Raw genomic sequence first — 17264 nt, forward strand, 5'->3', positions numbered from 1 at the left:
AGCAGTATGAGGGTAGCAGAAGCATCCATGGAGATACAAACGGACGCGAAAACATATTAGAATTAAATGGCAAAAAGGGGTGATACGCCCGTCGACGCCGCTGCCTTCACCCGCCGTCATCCCTCACCGCAGTACTCAGCTGAGTCACAGGGAAATGGGGGAAGAATAGAGGGCAAATTAAGGGGAGCAGCTCCCGCTGTTCCCCCTCCGTTACCGTGTTATCTCACCTGCTAACTGAACAGTACGCCCCGCACGCGTTTCGAAACAAACGCACGTAACCACCGCGTTCCCAGTCCGGCCTATTTTACTCGATCACTCCTCTTCTTCGTGGAGAAATACGCATTAACCACGTTGTGACGCACACTCTCCACTGTGGCACCGTGCGCCTCAATCCGCTGGCGAAGCCCATCCATCATCACCTCAGCCATAACTTCCGCCGTTACAGATGCATCACTACAGCATCTGTTGCACTGACCGTACCAGTCCACCCACCACTGTGGCATATTAGGTGGATAGTAGTTGTCTGGGAGAAGACTAGGCATAAAGTCCTCCTCCACTCCGCGCACAATCCACGCACGTCGGCGGTTGCGCTCTTCCTCCATCAACAGTTCCCTCTGTGATTCGGCTCCTGGCTCCTTTATGGAGCAATAGGAGGGCTCTGCTCCACGGGGAGCCACTCGCTGCTTGTAGCGCTCCTTCACTTCATCATAAGCGCGTGCGATCCTATCCCCCAGAAAGTGCCGCCATGAGGAATATGAGTGGGGTGGGCTTCCGGTACGGCCGCCACTGCTGCTTCTTGACGTTGAACCTGGCCTTTCTGCGTCGTTGCATAAGTCATTTGCCTCGAAGCCAGGTGACGCCCCATCCTCCCGCCCCCTCTTAACAGCGATCCCACGCTGGAAAGAGTGGACCACAACTTGACTTCCTATCGGAGTCTCGCGTGGACGACTAAGAGTACGGTTTGGAGACACTGTACCACAGCTCTGAGTACTCTCTGTGCTTGAAGGGTCCGAAGAGTCTTCTTGTTGGGACGAAGAGGAACGACTCGCTTCCTCGTGATAATTTCTGTAGTCGTCAAGGAGATAACCCACGGTATGAGCAATGCCCATCAAATCATCCTTCTGTCCCATTGGCTTACCCAGGAAACCATTCAAGCTATGCCACCAACCGCCATATGGTCGCTCATAAAGGGTAGCTTCTGTAGAGTCGCTCGCGTCAATCGTCCCACGTCCAAAGTCAACCATCTTAAACATGAAAACAGGGGGACAACAGTGTGAAGGTGCTTTGTCTTTGTGATCATTTGCATTAACAAGTCCGCTACAATCGTTGGCGACTTGAAGTTCAGTTTCATTCCAACAGAAATTCTCTGGCTTTACGCTTCGGTGTACTAATCCCCTTTTGTGAAGAGCACTAAGTGTTCTTAGCATCTCAATTCCCACTAAGCACAGTTCACCCTCATATAAAATGAAGTCACCCGTAAAGTCAAATAGGTCGAGTCCAAGAAGTTCCAGTCCAATAGCGACATGACCTTCTACTTGTTTAACAAAGAAGAGTTTCGGGCAAGGGGGTGGGGAAAGACACGTGTTAGACAACAACGGTGATTCTCTGCATGTGGATGACTCGCACTTGGGGTCGCTGATGTCGCCCTCAACATCTGCGGCTACAAGATCACCCTTCCAACACTCACGGCACGAATGAAGGTACTCGAGACAGGACACTTCGCGCTGCACATGTTTTGATAGTGAGTTCATTAATTTCACTGCGATGGGAATTGGCGCCACTGTTTCCCTGGCACCACCCAAATGCCCCTGAGGGACGCAGCAGTCGTTGGAGGAATCCTGTAATTGTTCTGCAGCATGAGAAGCCGTTCCGCCCTCCTCACCATCATGTTCATGGCCGTTATTGGGCATCATATGTGCCAAGAACACTTGCCCATTGTTCCCGTGACCAAGTGACCGCACAATACGGGCGGGGATAGGTAAATTCTCCAATACACCCGATTGTACCCGCGGTGTCGACATTGACGACGATGAGGTGCCAAATGTTGAGGAGTCGGTGCATGGGATTGTTGGAGATGGAGACCGCTCTCCACCTTGATTCGCACTGCTGAGGGAGCAGTTGACTGCCAACGCATCTCCATGCATCCGTGATATTGACCCCCAGTACTCCTCGACAGCACCTCCTGCCGTCTGATGGGCCCGCCTACCACCTGAAACACAACGCGGCCGCCTGAGAGGCATCTCCCCGCTGCAAGAATGAGTTCCGCTAATCTTTCCTGCTAGCATAGATGATGTTTAACTGGCTACCTAACACTACGTTTATGCACTTGAAAATTTTTTTTAAAAAAAGAGTTTTTTAAAGGAGAAAAAAAGCTCGATCCACTTGCGCACTCGCGTCTGCAATGGGAGATATACACTTAAGCGAACACAAACAGGTGCGTAAATTGAGAGAAAACTTGAGCAGTAACAGGTTAGAGCATCCAGTGCCAAAAAAAAAAAAGAAATTTAACATTAAAGCATGTGCTTCCATCATGCTTTGTGACTGGAAATATGGGGAAAAGAAGGAGTGCCATGCGTTTCTCACGCGAACAGAAGCAGGGAGAAATTAGCCCAAAACGGTACAAATACATTCGCAGAAATGCATATCTAATTATTATGCAGTGAGTGCGCACACTTCACAGCGCTTATTGTTTCCCCTACCTGCATCCAAGTGATTGGTTGCTGCAGTATTCTCCAATGCGCAAGTAGTCCTTCCCTCGCCCCTCGCGCTGTCAGTTGATAACCAATACCTAATCGCTGCTTCTCCACTCTATAGGTTGCTAGAATCCCACTTTCTTCCATCTAATATATCTCCTTTTACATCATACATAACCAGTAAAAAAACAAACAAACATACACACTTCCCTCAAACAAATGGAATGAGGCCACTGCTGCATTCCCCACCACTGGCAAGTCCCTCGCTTCACCTCACCAACGCATGTTCGACAAACATTTGTTTCTGATGCTGCTCACTCTTTCGTCTTTTTTTCATTTGGAGACCGTTGCCTAAAGCCAGCGGCCGCTGCCGCCGGGGCCTTTCGGTCTAGTTCTTCTGGCTTCATTCGCACCATATCGATGACAGCAGGCAACACAAAGTTGTCTAGAACATCGCACACGAGGTTCTCTGCCACTTCTGGGTCGCTCAATATGTTGCTTGTTGGTGGGGGCAGTTGCTCTAAGCGCTGACACTCTGCTTCAATGGCTTCTTCCATCGCACACTCCTCAGCCACTGTGGTATAGAGGTCATGAGAGTAACACTCAACAATATCTTCGATGGCACGAACATAAGCGGCGTACTGCACAGCCTCTTTGTCGTGTAGAATACGCTCCTGTGCACGCAACTCAGCCTCTCTGGCCTCACGCTCGGCACGGACAGCTTCTGCTTCGTGCCGCAACGCCTCCAATGCAAGAAGATCTTGCTGCCGTGTCATCTCATGGAACAGGTAGTCAAGTGTGTCGCATATGATGTCACCCTGAGCCTCATTTCCTATACTGTCAGCTATAGCCTCACGCATCTTTTCTTCCGCTTCCGCCTGCTTCTCTTCAGCACTGCGTTCGGCGTATTTGGCATTCGACGCGGCTTGAAGCTCCTCAATGAGACCACGGCAGCGCTCCTTTCCATCGAAGAAGTCGTTCTGCACGGCACGACCCCGAAGAAGGCGTTGAAGAAGTGTGCAGCTTTCCTCCACAGCCTCATTGACGTCACCCTCCAATTCCAACGTTGGGGTATCAGGCCGCTGTGGTCGTGGAGTGGCACGGTACAGCTCAAGCACACGAATAGTCTCCGCAGGAGTATCACTTTTGTGAATTTTCGCATGAACATATTCCAGAGCCTCCACCACACGTGTGGCCTCCCGGCGCTGGTACAACGACGGCAGTGAGTTTATAGCGTGGTTCTCTGGTGCAGCAAAAGCATTAGGGGCAATTTGCTGAATCTTAGGTATCTTATTTGCCTCTAATTCTGCGATACCGCCCTCATACTTCAGCATTGCGGGCTGAATATCATACTGCCTGTAATTTCTCAGTGGCTTCCGAGACCGGTCTCTCCGAGGTGACGCAGAAGCGGAACCACCGCCGTTGTTGGTGCATAATTGCGGTTCCACGGCACCGGTACCTCTTCTAGCATAGGTTTGGATGAGATCGGGTTTCCGCTTGAACGTTTCAATGGGATCCACCGCGTACAAGCCGCGGCCAGCGGCAGCAGGCGCCTTTGAAGCCTGCTCAGCAAGCGCTTTACGTCCCATCCCAACGCGCTTTGACTCCATTTGCTCAATGACCCGCTGTAAATTGGCCAAGCGCTGTTCTTTCACTTTCTCCAACCGTTGACGGTTTAACTCATCCCGCGCTCTTTCCCTCTCCTGAAGTGCTTCGTGAATTTGATCAAGACGCCGTTTCCTCAAATTTTCAAAATGTTGTTCTCGCTCTTCCCTCTCCTTGACCTCCAAGTCATACAACTTACAGAAGTTTTCCATCTTTGCTTCTTTACTCGTTTCGTCCAACAAAGACGCTTCCACTGCACGCCTGCGACGGAGCCGCTGGATGAGCTCTACCTCCTCCTTCCCCGCCGGTAGGCCTTCATTCCAGTGTAACTCCATGAGTCCAAGCACCTGAGGATTGGGGTCACCTCCTTCGGGAATGTAATAATTAGGGGTATATGGTAACGTCTGGGCTTCATTCTCCCGGAAGACCGTCTGCATGGCGGCGTCACACTTCCCATCGGTTCCGATGGTGCTAGCCAGTTTTTCTACACGTTTTGTACGTTGTGGTGGAAGCTTTACCGATTTAGCCTTCACAGGATGTGGTGCAGCCGCTCCGGCACGACGCGGAAGCGACGGCAGGTGATGAGGTGGGCCAACTAATCCCGCTGCCATCGAGGTGGGGCGGTCAAACCGAGTTTCCGCAAATGTACGAGGCAGATTCGGGGTAGTTGGTGCAGTTGCACTAAAGCGAACGGTATCTATACCCGAGTATCGCATTGGTACACCAGCGACCTCCACAGGTGGTCTAAAATACCGCACGCGGTCACGCCCTCCCACTTCCGCCGTGAAACCATTTGCACCCAACACCGACGCTGGTTTCTGCTGCGTTCGGTAGTACATGTAAGAGGTAGCGACTTTATGGTACGCAGGAATAAGTGAAAAATAAAGTACGTTGAAGGGGCAACACGCCTGCACACGCTATATTTCTTATAGCGCAACCTCTTGTGGGCCCCACCGACGCGTTTTCTCGTCCCACCGTTGATGAGAAAGTGATGAACCACAGAAAAAGAAAAAGAAGTTTCTAACAACTTTCCTACAGCGAAAAAAAAAAAACAGGAAAACAAAGGAAAAAAGGGCAAGGGGGAATAGTTTCGTTTGCGCAATAAAAGGTTAACCGAGTACAAAACTGCAGCACACAGCGGAATACAAAAATGAAGCAACCTCCTCTGGTGGGGCCGCACCAAGCACTAAGGGAGGGGACACAAGGGGAAACGGTAACAATTCTCGAAAAAAGAAAATACAGGTTGAACACGAACAAGAATCAAACAATATCCAAAGAACCAACATCAATTGCATCGTGTCTTCTGAAATCACACTCTTGCGATAGAAATCACGACTCCGCAGCATTCCAGCGGAAGATCGACGGCTTCACACGTCTATTTACCCGTGTTAGGTAAGGTCTAAACGTGTAGAAGGTGTATATCATAAACGGTAAACGAATGAATTCAAGCATTTCATTGATAACGAAGGCAAACCCAAAGTTTATGTAAGTTCCCCATGCTTCTACGCGGCTGTAGAACCACTCCTTTTCAACATAACCACCAAGGAAGAAGTACATATATTCGTAAGCAGCCTCTTTCTTGAAGAATCCTGTCGCAAATCCAATATACAATCCAAACAAACAACCCAAGTATGCACTGACGTAAAACAGGGTGAAGGCAATACCTTGACGTTTAAAGAAATCAATCCCTTTCCTCCACCGCCGCGCGTCATCATACCGAAAGCGGTCCATTTCGGTATCAAAAATGCGGTCGGTTTCTTCCGCAACTTGTGTGAATCGGTCTCGTCGTGCCTTCGATTCCCTCTGTAGTTTATCCTTTACTGGATTTACTGAAGCGACGTGGCCATTCACTTCACTCATGTAGTCTTTCGTGCTCTTAGTTATCCATGGGGCAGCTGTAGCCCGCTTGCGTGTATTGATACCACGCAGTGTGGCAGATGTTTGCTCAAACTGCACAAAACGCACAGCCACAAAAAGGGCGCCAGAAAAGGAGCAGGAGGCGGACGAAATATTTGACAGGGTGTTGGAACCATCCGAAAGTCCCCTTCCTCCCAGTTTCACACGCGAAAGAGGTAAGCGAAATGTTGCGCTAGAAGCGCATCGCAGTGGACACTTGCGATGCCAGAAAGCTTTAACGGGGCTCATTCCCAAAAAAAAAAAAAACACACACACACACACACCAGAGTTTCTCCCAGCTACAGAGGCACCAAGCACCTGCTCTCAAAGGATGGAGCCAAAAGCGCACACGCTTTTTAAAGTTACCTGAGGTTCTGTGGGTTTTTTGCTCTTCCTGCAGTGATCTCGGCTGTTCACACGGCGCTAACAATACGGCCAATATCTGAATTTTCTTCCCTGTTGTTGTTGTTGTTATTTCAAACACTGGCTGCCACCGCAAACGAAAGGGCTCCAACTGACTTATTGATTCAAAAAATCTTTCTGGGGCCCGATCACCAACTTTCACGCTTCAACTCTTCTCTTCCGCGCCGCCAGTCTGCCAATTGCGGGAGCGGCAACAACTCACAAGGAAGGTAGGTAAACAGTTACCCAGTTAATGAACATAGAGCGACAACAAAAAAAAAGAAAAAAAAGAGAGCAATGAAGAAAGTGGTGGCGAAAGTTAATCACGGAGACCGACATTATGTTTTATATACCGAATATACAGCACTGCAAAACACATACAAGAAGAAAAAACAAAAGGAACACACTGTACGTAGCATCCAGAGAAAAACAAAAGCAGAAGCACGGGCAGACGTATTGCGAGTGATGGTAGGTAAAAATACATGATGCTCCTACAAAATGCAAGTTCGCGCAAATTTGCACTGGAGAGGGTGTCGCATGGTGCCTCAGCGTCCACCTCCATCATGTGTGCCGATCCTGTAATTACACTACCCGAATTCACAAGAAAATAACAATATACACCAACCGCTATAACACATTTTCTTTTTTTTTTTGGAAAAGCAACCGAACGAACGCATATGTGAATGGTATGTGTGTGTGTGTGTGTGGCTGTTATTCACAGGCACAACAAGACTCGAAACCCCTTCTTTTGTCTTTACCGTGAAGGGTAATGTTGCAACCTTTGAGGCGAGGGCATCGCATCACCAACGGTCTCCAACTCAACACCCTCCGCCGCTGCGTCATCAAAAACTGGCGGAACTCCTCCCACTTTCCCGTTAGCCTTTCGCGTCGCTGAAGATGTGCCAAAAAAAAGGGCTGGAGAAGCGGAGTCACGCGCAGCGCGGGGAAGTTCATCCAGAAGTCCCGTATCCTCATCGACATCGTCAGCAGATATACCCGAGGCATCTTCGTAATCATCATAGCCAGAGGTTTCATTGTCATATTCAACTTCCCTCTTGCTATCATAATCAATATCAACACCAACAACATCTTCCTCATCCCTTCCGACGTCGCTAAACCCGTCACCAGATGCAGCAAAGATACTTACGAGACTAACCTCACCACCGCCGCTTTGACTGCTGCAACCAATTAAAGTGCCGCTCATAACATCCGTGGGTTCCGATTCCATCACAGTTCCGCTACTGTTCTCATCAGAAGAGGTAAAACCGCTGTCAACCTTAATATCAACACTATCATAACGGTAATGATTCATATTATTTTTGTGCTCATCAGTACTGTGCCAAGCGGGCCACCCCGAGCCCACATCCACAAACATATCCTCAACGCTTACTAAAGGACGTGTGGCGGTATTTGTCGTCACATCACCCCACAAAGTGGCTGCCGCACGTGAATCCTCTGTTTTATGTTTTGACAAAATAACTAAACTGTCAGATATCATTCGTCGGTGCCCATAGCGGAAGGAAGAAACAGTAAGAGCAGCACAGCGGAGCACCATTAATAAAATATATCACAAAGCGGCACCAGGCGTTACAGTTCCTGACCTTGTGTTTTCCAGGTAGGGGCGACTAACCTCCGCGATGTTCTTTCTTTTCTTATTTTCTTTTTTTTTTACTTTTCTCCTTTCCCTCCCACCCACCCCCTTTTCTCTTGCTTCGTATTCGTTTAAAGATGTGGCCGTATGGAGGAAGTTAGAGTTACCGCAGTGCCGCACGGTTTCGCCTCCCCACCTTCCTCCCTTCAGACACGCACGCGCACTTCCGTTGCTTTCACCTCTCGTATCCGCAGTAAAGGGGAAAAAGCAACAAAGAAGTTGCTGTACTACCTTACAATAAATAAATAAATAAATAATGTGTTATAAGTAGTAGTGTGGAGATAAAACAAAACAAATATTGACAGAGAATTTACTGCAATCAGCGGTAGGGAACACTGGATAAGTATAAACCCATAGGCACCAGTAAACAGAGGATGAGATAAGGAAGGGAAAAGCGCACAATTACAAAATACACAAGAAGACATCGTGTGTAATCATCACGCGTGTCAACATGTCGTGCAGCCAAGGGGAGTTCCCCTGTTTTTTTTTTTAAAAAACAATTTGAAAAGTGGGTGATTAAATAGTTTGACTTTTTTTTCCTTGCTAATTTCTCATGGTGTTGGCCTGCTCTCAAATATAATGTTTCTTTCATGTAAAAGATGGGAAGGAAGAAGAGTAAACGAAGGCATTTTTTTTTTTTTTAAAAAAGTACTGAGGTAAAGTAAGAGGGTAAAAATAAAGAAACGGTGAGCGAAGGGGGAAAAAAAGGAAAAAAGAATTTATGGCAAGTGCGGTAGTCAGTACAATAAATAATAATAATAATAACAATAATAAATAAACTACTGCACTACGTCAAAGATGTTGAGAGTCAACATACCGAACAAGTAAAAAAAAAAAAGAAAACAACACCAAACGCGCATTTTTATGAAATTCTTCTTTTTTTACCATTCATATTATCACAATATTTCAAATAAAAATAAAAATAATAGTAATAATATGAATGGTAAAAGTGATAAGGGTAATAATGATAATTTAAAAAACGGGGGAGAGAAAAAGTAAGAAGAAGAAAAATTAACAAAACATGTGGACTGCGGTAAAGGAAAATACATAACAACACACAAGTACCTTCGAATACATAGGTAGAAAGTGTAGAAATAGAAGCAAAAAGAAAAAAATAAAATGGGAGGGGGAAAGAGGAAAAAAAAAAAAAAAGAAGAAGAAAAGACACAAAGAAAAAAACGGAGAGCACAATCAAATGAAGGCAGTTAATACTCAAACACCGTTTTCAGATTATGTGTTTGTGTTCATTCCCGAAGCTCTTCCTTCAAATTCCCCCTCCCCCCCCCCGCATTTACTCTATAATTTCCTTTTTTCTTTTCTTATTCCTTCTTTACCGTCACTATTCCCCAGACTTCTACAGTTTTTTTCTCATCTGTTTTTTTTTAATAATTCTGATTTGCACTTTTCATTTTCTTCCTCAACCAATAGACACACATATATATATATATTTATATATACAGACAGACAGACAGACAAATATATGTATAAATACATATATTGTATTTCTTCATCTAATATAAATCCTCACAGGGTCGGGTATTGCATTGAAACACAAAGAAACCAAACCTGAACTTCGTCATAAAGGAGTAAAGCAAAACAATAAACAATAAGAATAATAATAATAATCTGAAGAAGAAGAAGGAGGAGGAGGAGAAGGGGGACAGAATGCGCATAAATAAGCATGCGCACGCGTATTTGAGCATTAATAAATGAAAAAGAAAAAGAGAAAAAACAAGAAACACAAATAACAGTTCATTGTATTAAAGAGCGATTGACAACGTTCAAACAAACAAAAAAAACAAAAAGCTGAAAAGAAAGAAAACGAATATTCTGATAATGAAACAGTGTCGTTTATCGATTCGTTTATTCATTTATTCCCGATGTTTCCATCTTAAATACCCAAATACAAACACATTCTGCCCTGTTGTATTGCCTTGCTTGCTCTAATCACACATTTTCCTCTTTTTTTTTAAAAAAAAAGGAAATTCTTTTCGTTACTTTCCTAACACTTCCCTAAAGTAAAGGTACCAAAAAACATAATCATTTTTATACTCATTAAATGAGTGGAGAGTCGTTTATTTCTCATTCCCTTCACTTCTTTCTGTTTTATTTCTTTCACACACACTTTGTTGATTGTTTACTTTATTGATTTTTTTTTCATTAGTTAGTTTGGTACTCAAAGAGAAAAAAAAACAAAAAAGAGAGTTGTCCAACATATTTTAAACAAAAAGATTTTTTTTTCTTTCGAATTAACCAAACTTAATGAAATATTTAAAACAAAAACAAAATGAAAAGGAAAAGAATTCATCAAAACAAAAAAAAAGTACAAAAAAACAAAAAAAGAAAAAAAGAAAAACACCACATCAGTAGTGCCAGCCAAACACGCGCATGAAATGTTGTGGAAAAAGGCAATGAGCATTGGTGAATATGAGGTGATCGGAAAAATAAAATACAACAACGGTTACAAAAAAAAAAAGGGGGGGTGGAAAAAAAAAAAAGAAAACATGTCACAACTAACTTATCACCACTTATTCATAAGGTTTACTTATACAAATACTATTTAACGGGGGGGAAAGTTAAAAGAAAAAAACTCTATGTCATTTATTCATTCGTTAACTCACCTATTTACTTCATTTACTTTTTCTTCATACTTTACTTCACCGGTCACAGCCGTAACAAAAAAAAAAAGAACAAACAAACAAAAAAAATGGCAAGAACCACTTAAATAAACGCTCCTTCTCAAGCAAACACATACGCAGAAGCTGCCCGCATTCCTCTGCAACTCAACACGGAGCCTTCACAATAATAATAATAATAACAGAACGAGGAAAAACAAAAAAAAAGCAACGAAAAGAAGAAAAGAAGAATAGAAAAAAAAAAAAGAGCATCGCTCACTGACTCTATGATAATAATAACAATAATGAAAATGAAGTAGAGAAGAAATTTGCCACATGGAATGGATGAAGCAGCGGATCTTCATAACGCTGCCACTATTTATTTACTTCTCCCAACTCGGGCATTGTTTTTCTTTTTTTTTTGTCGTTGTTCTGTTTGTCCACCGCTGCGGTGAGTTGTAAGGGTAAAAATAAGGAAAGACTGGATGGGCGAGGGATTAAATAAAAATGGAAAGAAAAAAAAGTTAAAAGGCCGCACACAAATAATTAAAGCCTGAAGAGAGAAAGAACTTTTAAAAAAAAAAAAGAGAAATGCAAACACACAAACAAACAAACACACACACACACACCTACATTTCTATTCGGTAAGCATCAACACTCTTGAAGTTACTCGCACGAGTTTTGGAATACATGTTATTTTTCCCTTCCCCCCTTTTCTCCGTCCCAACTATTTTACTGCACCAAAATACCGCGGTAAGGAGCTGCGGCACATCGCATAAGCACCTGGAAGCGGCAGAGGTGTAACAATAAAGTAATAATCATAATAATAATAACAGTGGTGATAATTATTTTCATCCACTTCCCACTTCACCTGTCACCTCTATTTAACCGGTGACGGTACAGTCGGTGGCTTAGAAATAAAACTGTCATCTCGTTCAGTTCACGCAATGCAACACAAACAAGCTTTCTTTATTTTTTAAATTCTTTTCACCCACTCCCTCCCCCATGCATATGTACAAATATATATATAAGAAGAAAGAGATACCCAAAGGCGATGATGAAAAAAAAGGTGACAAACATGTGCGCGTATGCACCAATCGTGAGAGAAATGCACCATGAAGCAAATACTCACATTGGTACATCAGACTCATTGAGGGGTGAAGGCGGCACAATATGTGGTCACTCAGCGAAACTGGCACGGGTCCACATGAGACGGCGCTTTGGTTTGAAAGGCACGCCACATTCGTATCATTGATTCAGGCCCTGCCGTTGCCAACTGGGTGTTATCGGGGGAAAGCGCCAAATAAATAGGACCATCTCGCAGGCCACCATAACCACTCAGCCGTTCCAGCACTTCACCGTCTTCTTTTAATTGATACATTTGGAGCAATTCCGCGACCTTCACGGGGGCACGGGATTGCCCGACAGTTGGAAGAGGTGGGAAACCATCAACTCGACTGGTAACGGTATTGGGAGTGACACTAGCAGTGGTGTTGCTTGCGCTGTAGTTGCTTCCACTAGTGGCAGTGGTATTATTGGTTGTACCGCCGTTAGCACCAACGCCACCAAACGGGTGATGACGATCAACATATGTCACATACCGCGTATCTTCCTCATCACTGGAGTTGTCAGGCGTATCCCACACACCACTAGCAACAAAACCTGAGCCATCACCATCATTCTCTGCCGTGCCAAGATGCCCACCATTCGCTGGTGATTGTCGTAGAGCCACGACTGTGTTTTGACCGGAACCTGCAGGGGCAAGAGATATTAATATCTCATCGGACGTTTCACTGCTGACAATGCCAAGGATTGGAGCGGCGAGGGGGTGCGCTGCCTTCTCCGATCGGCTGCCCACTGAATAAACAGACAGAACAGATCCGTCTGCGCCACCGCCGTAGAGAAGGACAGATTGAAAAAAACTTCCGTGCTTGCCGCGATGCCCATCTGATGCCACGCTGCTGAAATCGCTGAATGGAAAACCCCACCAACAGAATGCTCGCACTGGATGAGGGGCGTTCGCCCAAATCGTTCGTCGCTTTGAGCGGTCATCAGGCCCCATACGGCTCGTTTGGTACAGAAGAAGACTGTTATTTGTCCCAACAGCAATGTGCTCTTCATCTGGAGTAACCTCTAACCTGTAAATTGGCGCTCCTACATTCACAACACACTGAGGTTTCCACGAACCACTCCCAGGGGGAAGATGCAGGGCAGTGCACCACTCCACCGACCAATCGCAAAGGTTATGAAGGGTTAGCGTGCCGCCCATGGACCCCGCGTACAGTGTATGCCCAACAACCTGCAACGTGCTCACGTGACTTGTGTGATCCCTGATAACTACTTGCACTGCCCGAGCAAACATTACATCCCCTCGCCTGCCCGGTCCCTCCCCACTTCCACAACGCGGAAGTGGCGCGACATCCCCCCAAACAGGGCAGCAGCTCACCACTATCCAACCATTTTCCATTCCGTATGCTACGTACACGTCCCCACTGTCGGTCGCCTGTCGTGACGAGGCAACCGCACTCACCACACCGCACGTCTGTGGAGCCTCAAAAATTAGTTGTGTCCTATCAGGTCCATGCCAGACGTAAACCCTGTTCTGCAGCGCAATTACGGCGCCCGCATATCCCCAACACAGTGGACTAAAGTTGGAATGTCCTTGCGAATCACACGACGGAAGGCCATGAGCATCAAGGACTTTCTCATATGTTTCCACCTGCCGCCGTGGGGTCGGATGCTGCGAGTACAATGCGCCTCGTCGGAGTAGCGGACTGCCTTTCACCGACGCCCCGAAACCACTCATCTGCGCACTGAAGGCGGGTGTGCAGGCGAGGTCACTTTCATGTACAACGGGCGTACGGAGTACCGGCGGATCCGCGACTGACTGCCGGGGACCGAGGACAGGAGTGCGCAGAGCCGTGACGGGAGTCATCCGATGCGCATCACCGCACAATGAGGAAGCTCGTGGGGTGGCGCTCCGGCTCTCGCGGTGCACAATAGGAGAATGAGGTCCCTCCATGGGTGGCACCGAGATTGTACTTCCAACAGAAAACGTAGAACAATGGGTTGTTGAATGCAAATAACCCATCCCGCGTACGGGAACAGTTGCAGGTGTCACAGCGCTTTCCCGCGGCGGGCGAACAGGTGTATGACATCCTTCTCGGTGATCAGCGGGCAACACACCCATCAGCGGGGCCGGTGCAAATCCCGCATTGGAACTCATCACTCCACCAAACCTCCTCGTTGGAGTGCTGGAAGGTGAACCCATCAACGATGAGTGGCGGGTGAGAGACATTCTTGAGGTTTCCGACCGTTGACGCATACCCTCTGAATCCACGAAACATCGTTCACGCTCCTGCAAAATGGGAGGATGCCTTCCTCGACTTGGCGGTGACGATGGTGCCGAAATTAGCGCAGACGTCAGAGAAAACGGCTGTGACGATAGGGTAAGAGTTGAGTCTACAATACCATGCGCTGGGGAAAAAGAACCATCGGGATCACCTTCACGAGAACGCGTTAACCGAAAGTAGTCCCCACCGTGAGAAAGCATGTGGCCAGTCCCCGTTAGCCCCATACAGGATTCCAGCGTCCGCCGATAGCGCGCCTCCGTAAGATCTTTGGAATTGTGCTGCAGCACGGCGAGCGGATCACGCAGGAATTCCTTGTAGTCGGCTACGCCAATAAACCGATCCTCTGCTGTCCGTGGGCTCACATCAGTGGACGACCCAACGGTGCATCCCTCTGTGGTGAAGGAACAGGGTGACGGAGCCGGTTGACTGCCGTGTCCGTGACGTGGCTGCCACATTTCGCCGCAAAGCGTCGGGTACCAGCGGAAGAAAAACAAACAAACAAACAAACAAAGGGCGCTTAGTCAAGACTTTCGCGATAATAACGAGCGAAGTTACAGTATCGCCCCCCCCCTCAGCAATGCGCGTACACGCACAAAAAAGCAACTTGTGCGCTGTTTTGCTGATTTTGCCGCAGATACACCCTTTAATAATGGAAGAAAGACGAATGTTTCGCTTTATGGGTAAACAAGCACCACCAAAAATCAACGGGGGCACAAACAAACCCAACCACACCGTCGATTTAGAAAAAGTAAAAAAAAAACGAAAACTCAACAAAAAAAAATATTCTTTCGATTGAAGGCTGAAAAGCCCCTGGTTTCTTTCCCTCCTGAAATTCAAATTTTTATCTCCCTCAAAATCAACGAGAGGAAAACGAACCGGCAGATAGTTGAAGAAGGGAAGTGAATATATGGGGAAGTGTATTCAAATATCTTATCCACCTTCCTTACCCTTACCCCCCTTTTTTTTCCACCGGCAGCTAACAAACAACAAAATCTGTGTAATGTGGCTGATGACACGCCCCTCTGGGTAGATTATCGTTGCTGTTGCTTTTGCCTTGATAAAGGTGAAGCGATGGAAGCAAAAAAAAAATTTTGTATGAAATATATGTTCAAACTGTTATATGTTGAACTTACTCTATGGCAATGGTCCCTATGGTGGTCCAGAAGGGAGGAAGAGAGACAGAGAAATGCCTTTCACTCGTATCCTCTACCGCTACGAATGTCGCAACCGAATTTAGTCACTGCAATGTAACAAATGCTATGCGTTTAAATAATATATATATATATATATCCTTATATGACCTTAGCAGAAGAACGACGGGGATTGGCACAAGTGCTTTCCCTCTTTCCTCACCTTCCCCTTTTGTAACCACTATTAAATATTCCCTTTTATTAAAATATTTGTATCTTTTTTCCTCCTACTGTGTTTCCTTCCCTTTCGGGTTTGCTCTCAAGTAAGTGCAGTCCTTTTTTTTTTCTTTTTGCTTTTGAAAACAGGTGTATTTCTGTTGTTGTGGCTGTTGTTGACACAATAAGATAAAATATAAAATAATCTCGTTTTTTCCCCTTTACCCCAAAGAGAAGTGTCACGCAATACAGCAACAACACAAAAACGGTGAGAAAGTATACACAAAGTTGTCTTCCAATACAAAAAGAAAAAAGAAAATGAAAACCGAAGGAGGGAAAAGAAACCACTTTTCAGTTGGGTTTCGTCGTGTTGAAATGTTGAGGTTGAGATAAAGGAGGGGGAAAGAAAGAGAAAAAAGAGAAAAAAGGGATTTAAATAAGAAAGCTGCAGATCGTATTAAAACAGGGAAGCATCGAGTAGCAGAGTTTCTGACATTAACATAATAAAGAAGGGAAATGCTTTACTTATGACAACAGTAACAGCAGTAGTACAAGCAAAACTCGCAACAACAACAACAACAACAATCAAAAAATTAAAAAATAAATAGGCATGTTAAGGGCAGCACAGCAAAACGCGCGCGCACCCAAAAGCCGGAGTATCTGTTTATTCACTGCAATATCATTCATCTACCAATTCTGTAAAGAAACCGGGACGCCATTCGCCTTTTTGTGAAGGTGGAAGAGCGAAGAGGGGACTCGTCACAGGCAACACAATAAGCGCCACAACATACCAAAGCAACACCACAAGTCCACCCACGACAGACAGTCGCAGCGAATTGTTGGTGTACCAACGTATTGCCTCGCTGTGCTGGGCGTGGTGGCGAAAGAAAAGCCACGTCGTGAACCACAACAATGGCAACCCCGCAAAACCACTGTAGAAATATATTTTACAGAGGCGCTCCGCTCGAAGAATACTCAACGGTCCAGTCGTAAGCATTTGTCCCCTTCGCTACCTCCTTCCGTGTGAAAAGGTTTTAGTAAATGAACTCGCCGATACTAGAAATAGTCGTTCGACCGACTAACAACTCCTTTTGATTTATTGAGCTTTTGGCCTTTATTTACCTTCAAACAACACTAGCAATAAGCAATTGCGCTCCTCCCCCGTTCCTTTTAATTGTGACTGGGCAACACGCCTTCTCACCTATTTGAGAAAGAGCTGAATGAAAACAAAAAAAAAGAGCATTAGAATAATGGAGTGAGCGATCATGGTGCGAAGAGGGGTGTAAGTGAACAAATAACACGGGACATAACAACGGTGCAGGCGGTTCTACAAGTCCTCAAACTGAAGTCGGCCACAAGAAACAGTGAACACTGAAAACGAATGCACAAAGCAAAACAAAAAGCCACACACACACACACACACAAGGAGCAAAATAAAGAAGGAAATAGCAGTTCAACCCACTGCAACAACAACAACAAACATCTCTTTCCCCAACACGTACATTTTTGGCTCACTTTGACTTAACGATACAAGAAAGGTCCCGCAGCAGTTACAGTCACCAAACTCGTACCGGGGTATGAAAGTACACATCTACTTTTTGTCGCAAAAAGAAAATAAATGTGGCGGTGAAATAAAGCTACATCTGCGGCAATTACAGCGTGGAGTAAGTTGAAAAAACAAAAACGCCTCCCCACTACTGCAC

The 17264-nt window shown here is 45.6% G+C and overlaps 7 protein-coding genes across 7 annotated transcripts; 1 reads left to right on the top strand and 6 right to left on the bottom strand.

Moving 5' to 3' along the window:
• Positions 1-299: 299 nt before the first annotated feature.
• On the bottom strand, positions 300-2285 carry TbgDal_XI3080 (hypothetical protein, conserved; the record flags this gene model as incomplete). Its single annotated transcript, XM_011781153.1, has 1 exon — positions 300-2285. The coding sequence occupies one exon, from the start codon at positions 2283-2285 to the stop codon at positions 300-302; it is 1986 nt and encodes a 661-aa protein (XP_011779455.1).
• A 722-nt stretch (positions 2286-3007) lies between these two features.
• On the bottom strand, positions 3008-5137 carry TbgDal_XI3090 (hypothetical protein, conserved; the record flags this gene model as incomplete). The annotated part of the gene is made up of 1 exon (XM_011781154.1): positions 3008-5137. One exon carries the CDS (start codon positions 5135-5137, stop codon positions 3008-3010), a length of 2130 nt encoding a protein of 709 aa, XP_011779456.1.
• A 490-nt stretch (positions 5138-5627) lies between these two features.
• Positions 5628-6443, bottom strand: TbgDal_XI3100 (hypothetical protein, conserved; the record flags this gene model as incomplete). The annotated part of the gene is made up of 1 exon (XM_011781155.1): positions 5628-6443. One exon carries the CDS (start codon positions 6441-6443, stop codon positions 5628-5630), a length of 816 nt encoding a protein of 271 aa, XP_011779457.1.
• Positions 6444-7350: 907 nt separating this feature from the next.
• Positions 7351-8151, bottom strand: TbgDal_XI3110 (hypothetical protein, conserved; the record flags this gene model as incomplete). Its single annotated transcript, XM_011781156.1, has 1 exon — positions 7351-8151. The coding sequence occupies one exon, from the start codon at positions 8149-8151 to the stop codon at positions 7351-7353; it is 801 nt and encodes a 266-aa protein (XP_011779458.1).
• Positions 8152-9442: 1291 nt separating this feature from the next.
• On the top strand, positions 9443-9817 carry TbgDal_XI3120 (hypothetical protein, unlikely; the record flags this gene model as incomplete). Its single annotated transcript, XM_011781157.1, has 1 exon — positions 9443-9817. One exon carries the CDS (start codon positions 9443-9445, stop codon positions 9815-9817), a length of 375 nt encoding a protein of 124 aa, XP_011779459.1.
• A 2228-nt stretch (positions 9818-12045) lies between these two features.
• Positions 12046-14670, bottom strand: TbgDal_XI3130 (hypothetical protein, conserved; the record flags this gene model as incomplete). Its single annotated transcript, XM_011781158.1, has 1 exon — positions 12046-14670. One exon carries the CDS (start codon positions 14668-14670, stop codon positions 12046-12048), a length of 2625 nt encoding a protein of 874 aa, XP_011779460.1.
• A 1570-nt stretch (positions 14671-16240) lies between these two features.
• On the bottom strand, positions 16241-16558 carry TbgDal_XI3140 (hypothetical protein, unlikely; the record flags this gene model as incomplete). The annotated part of the gene is made up of 1 exon (XM_011781159.1): positions 16241-16558. The coding sequence occupies one exon, from the start codon at positions 16556-16558 to the stop codon at positions 16241-16243; it is 318 nt and encodes a 105-aa protein (XP_011779461.1).
• Between the last annotated feature and the right edge of the window lie 706 nt (positions 16559-17264).

This window comes from Trypanosoma brucei, chromosome 11, assembly GCF_000210295.1.
Source record: "Trypanosoma brucei gambiense DAL972 chromosome 11, complete sequence".
Taxonomy (NCBI): Eukaryota; Euglenozoa; class Kinetoplastea; order Trypanosomatida; family Trypanosomatidae; genus Trypanosoma; species Trypanosoma brucei.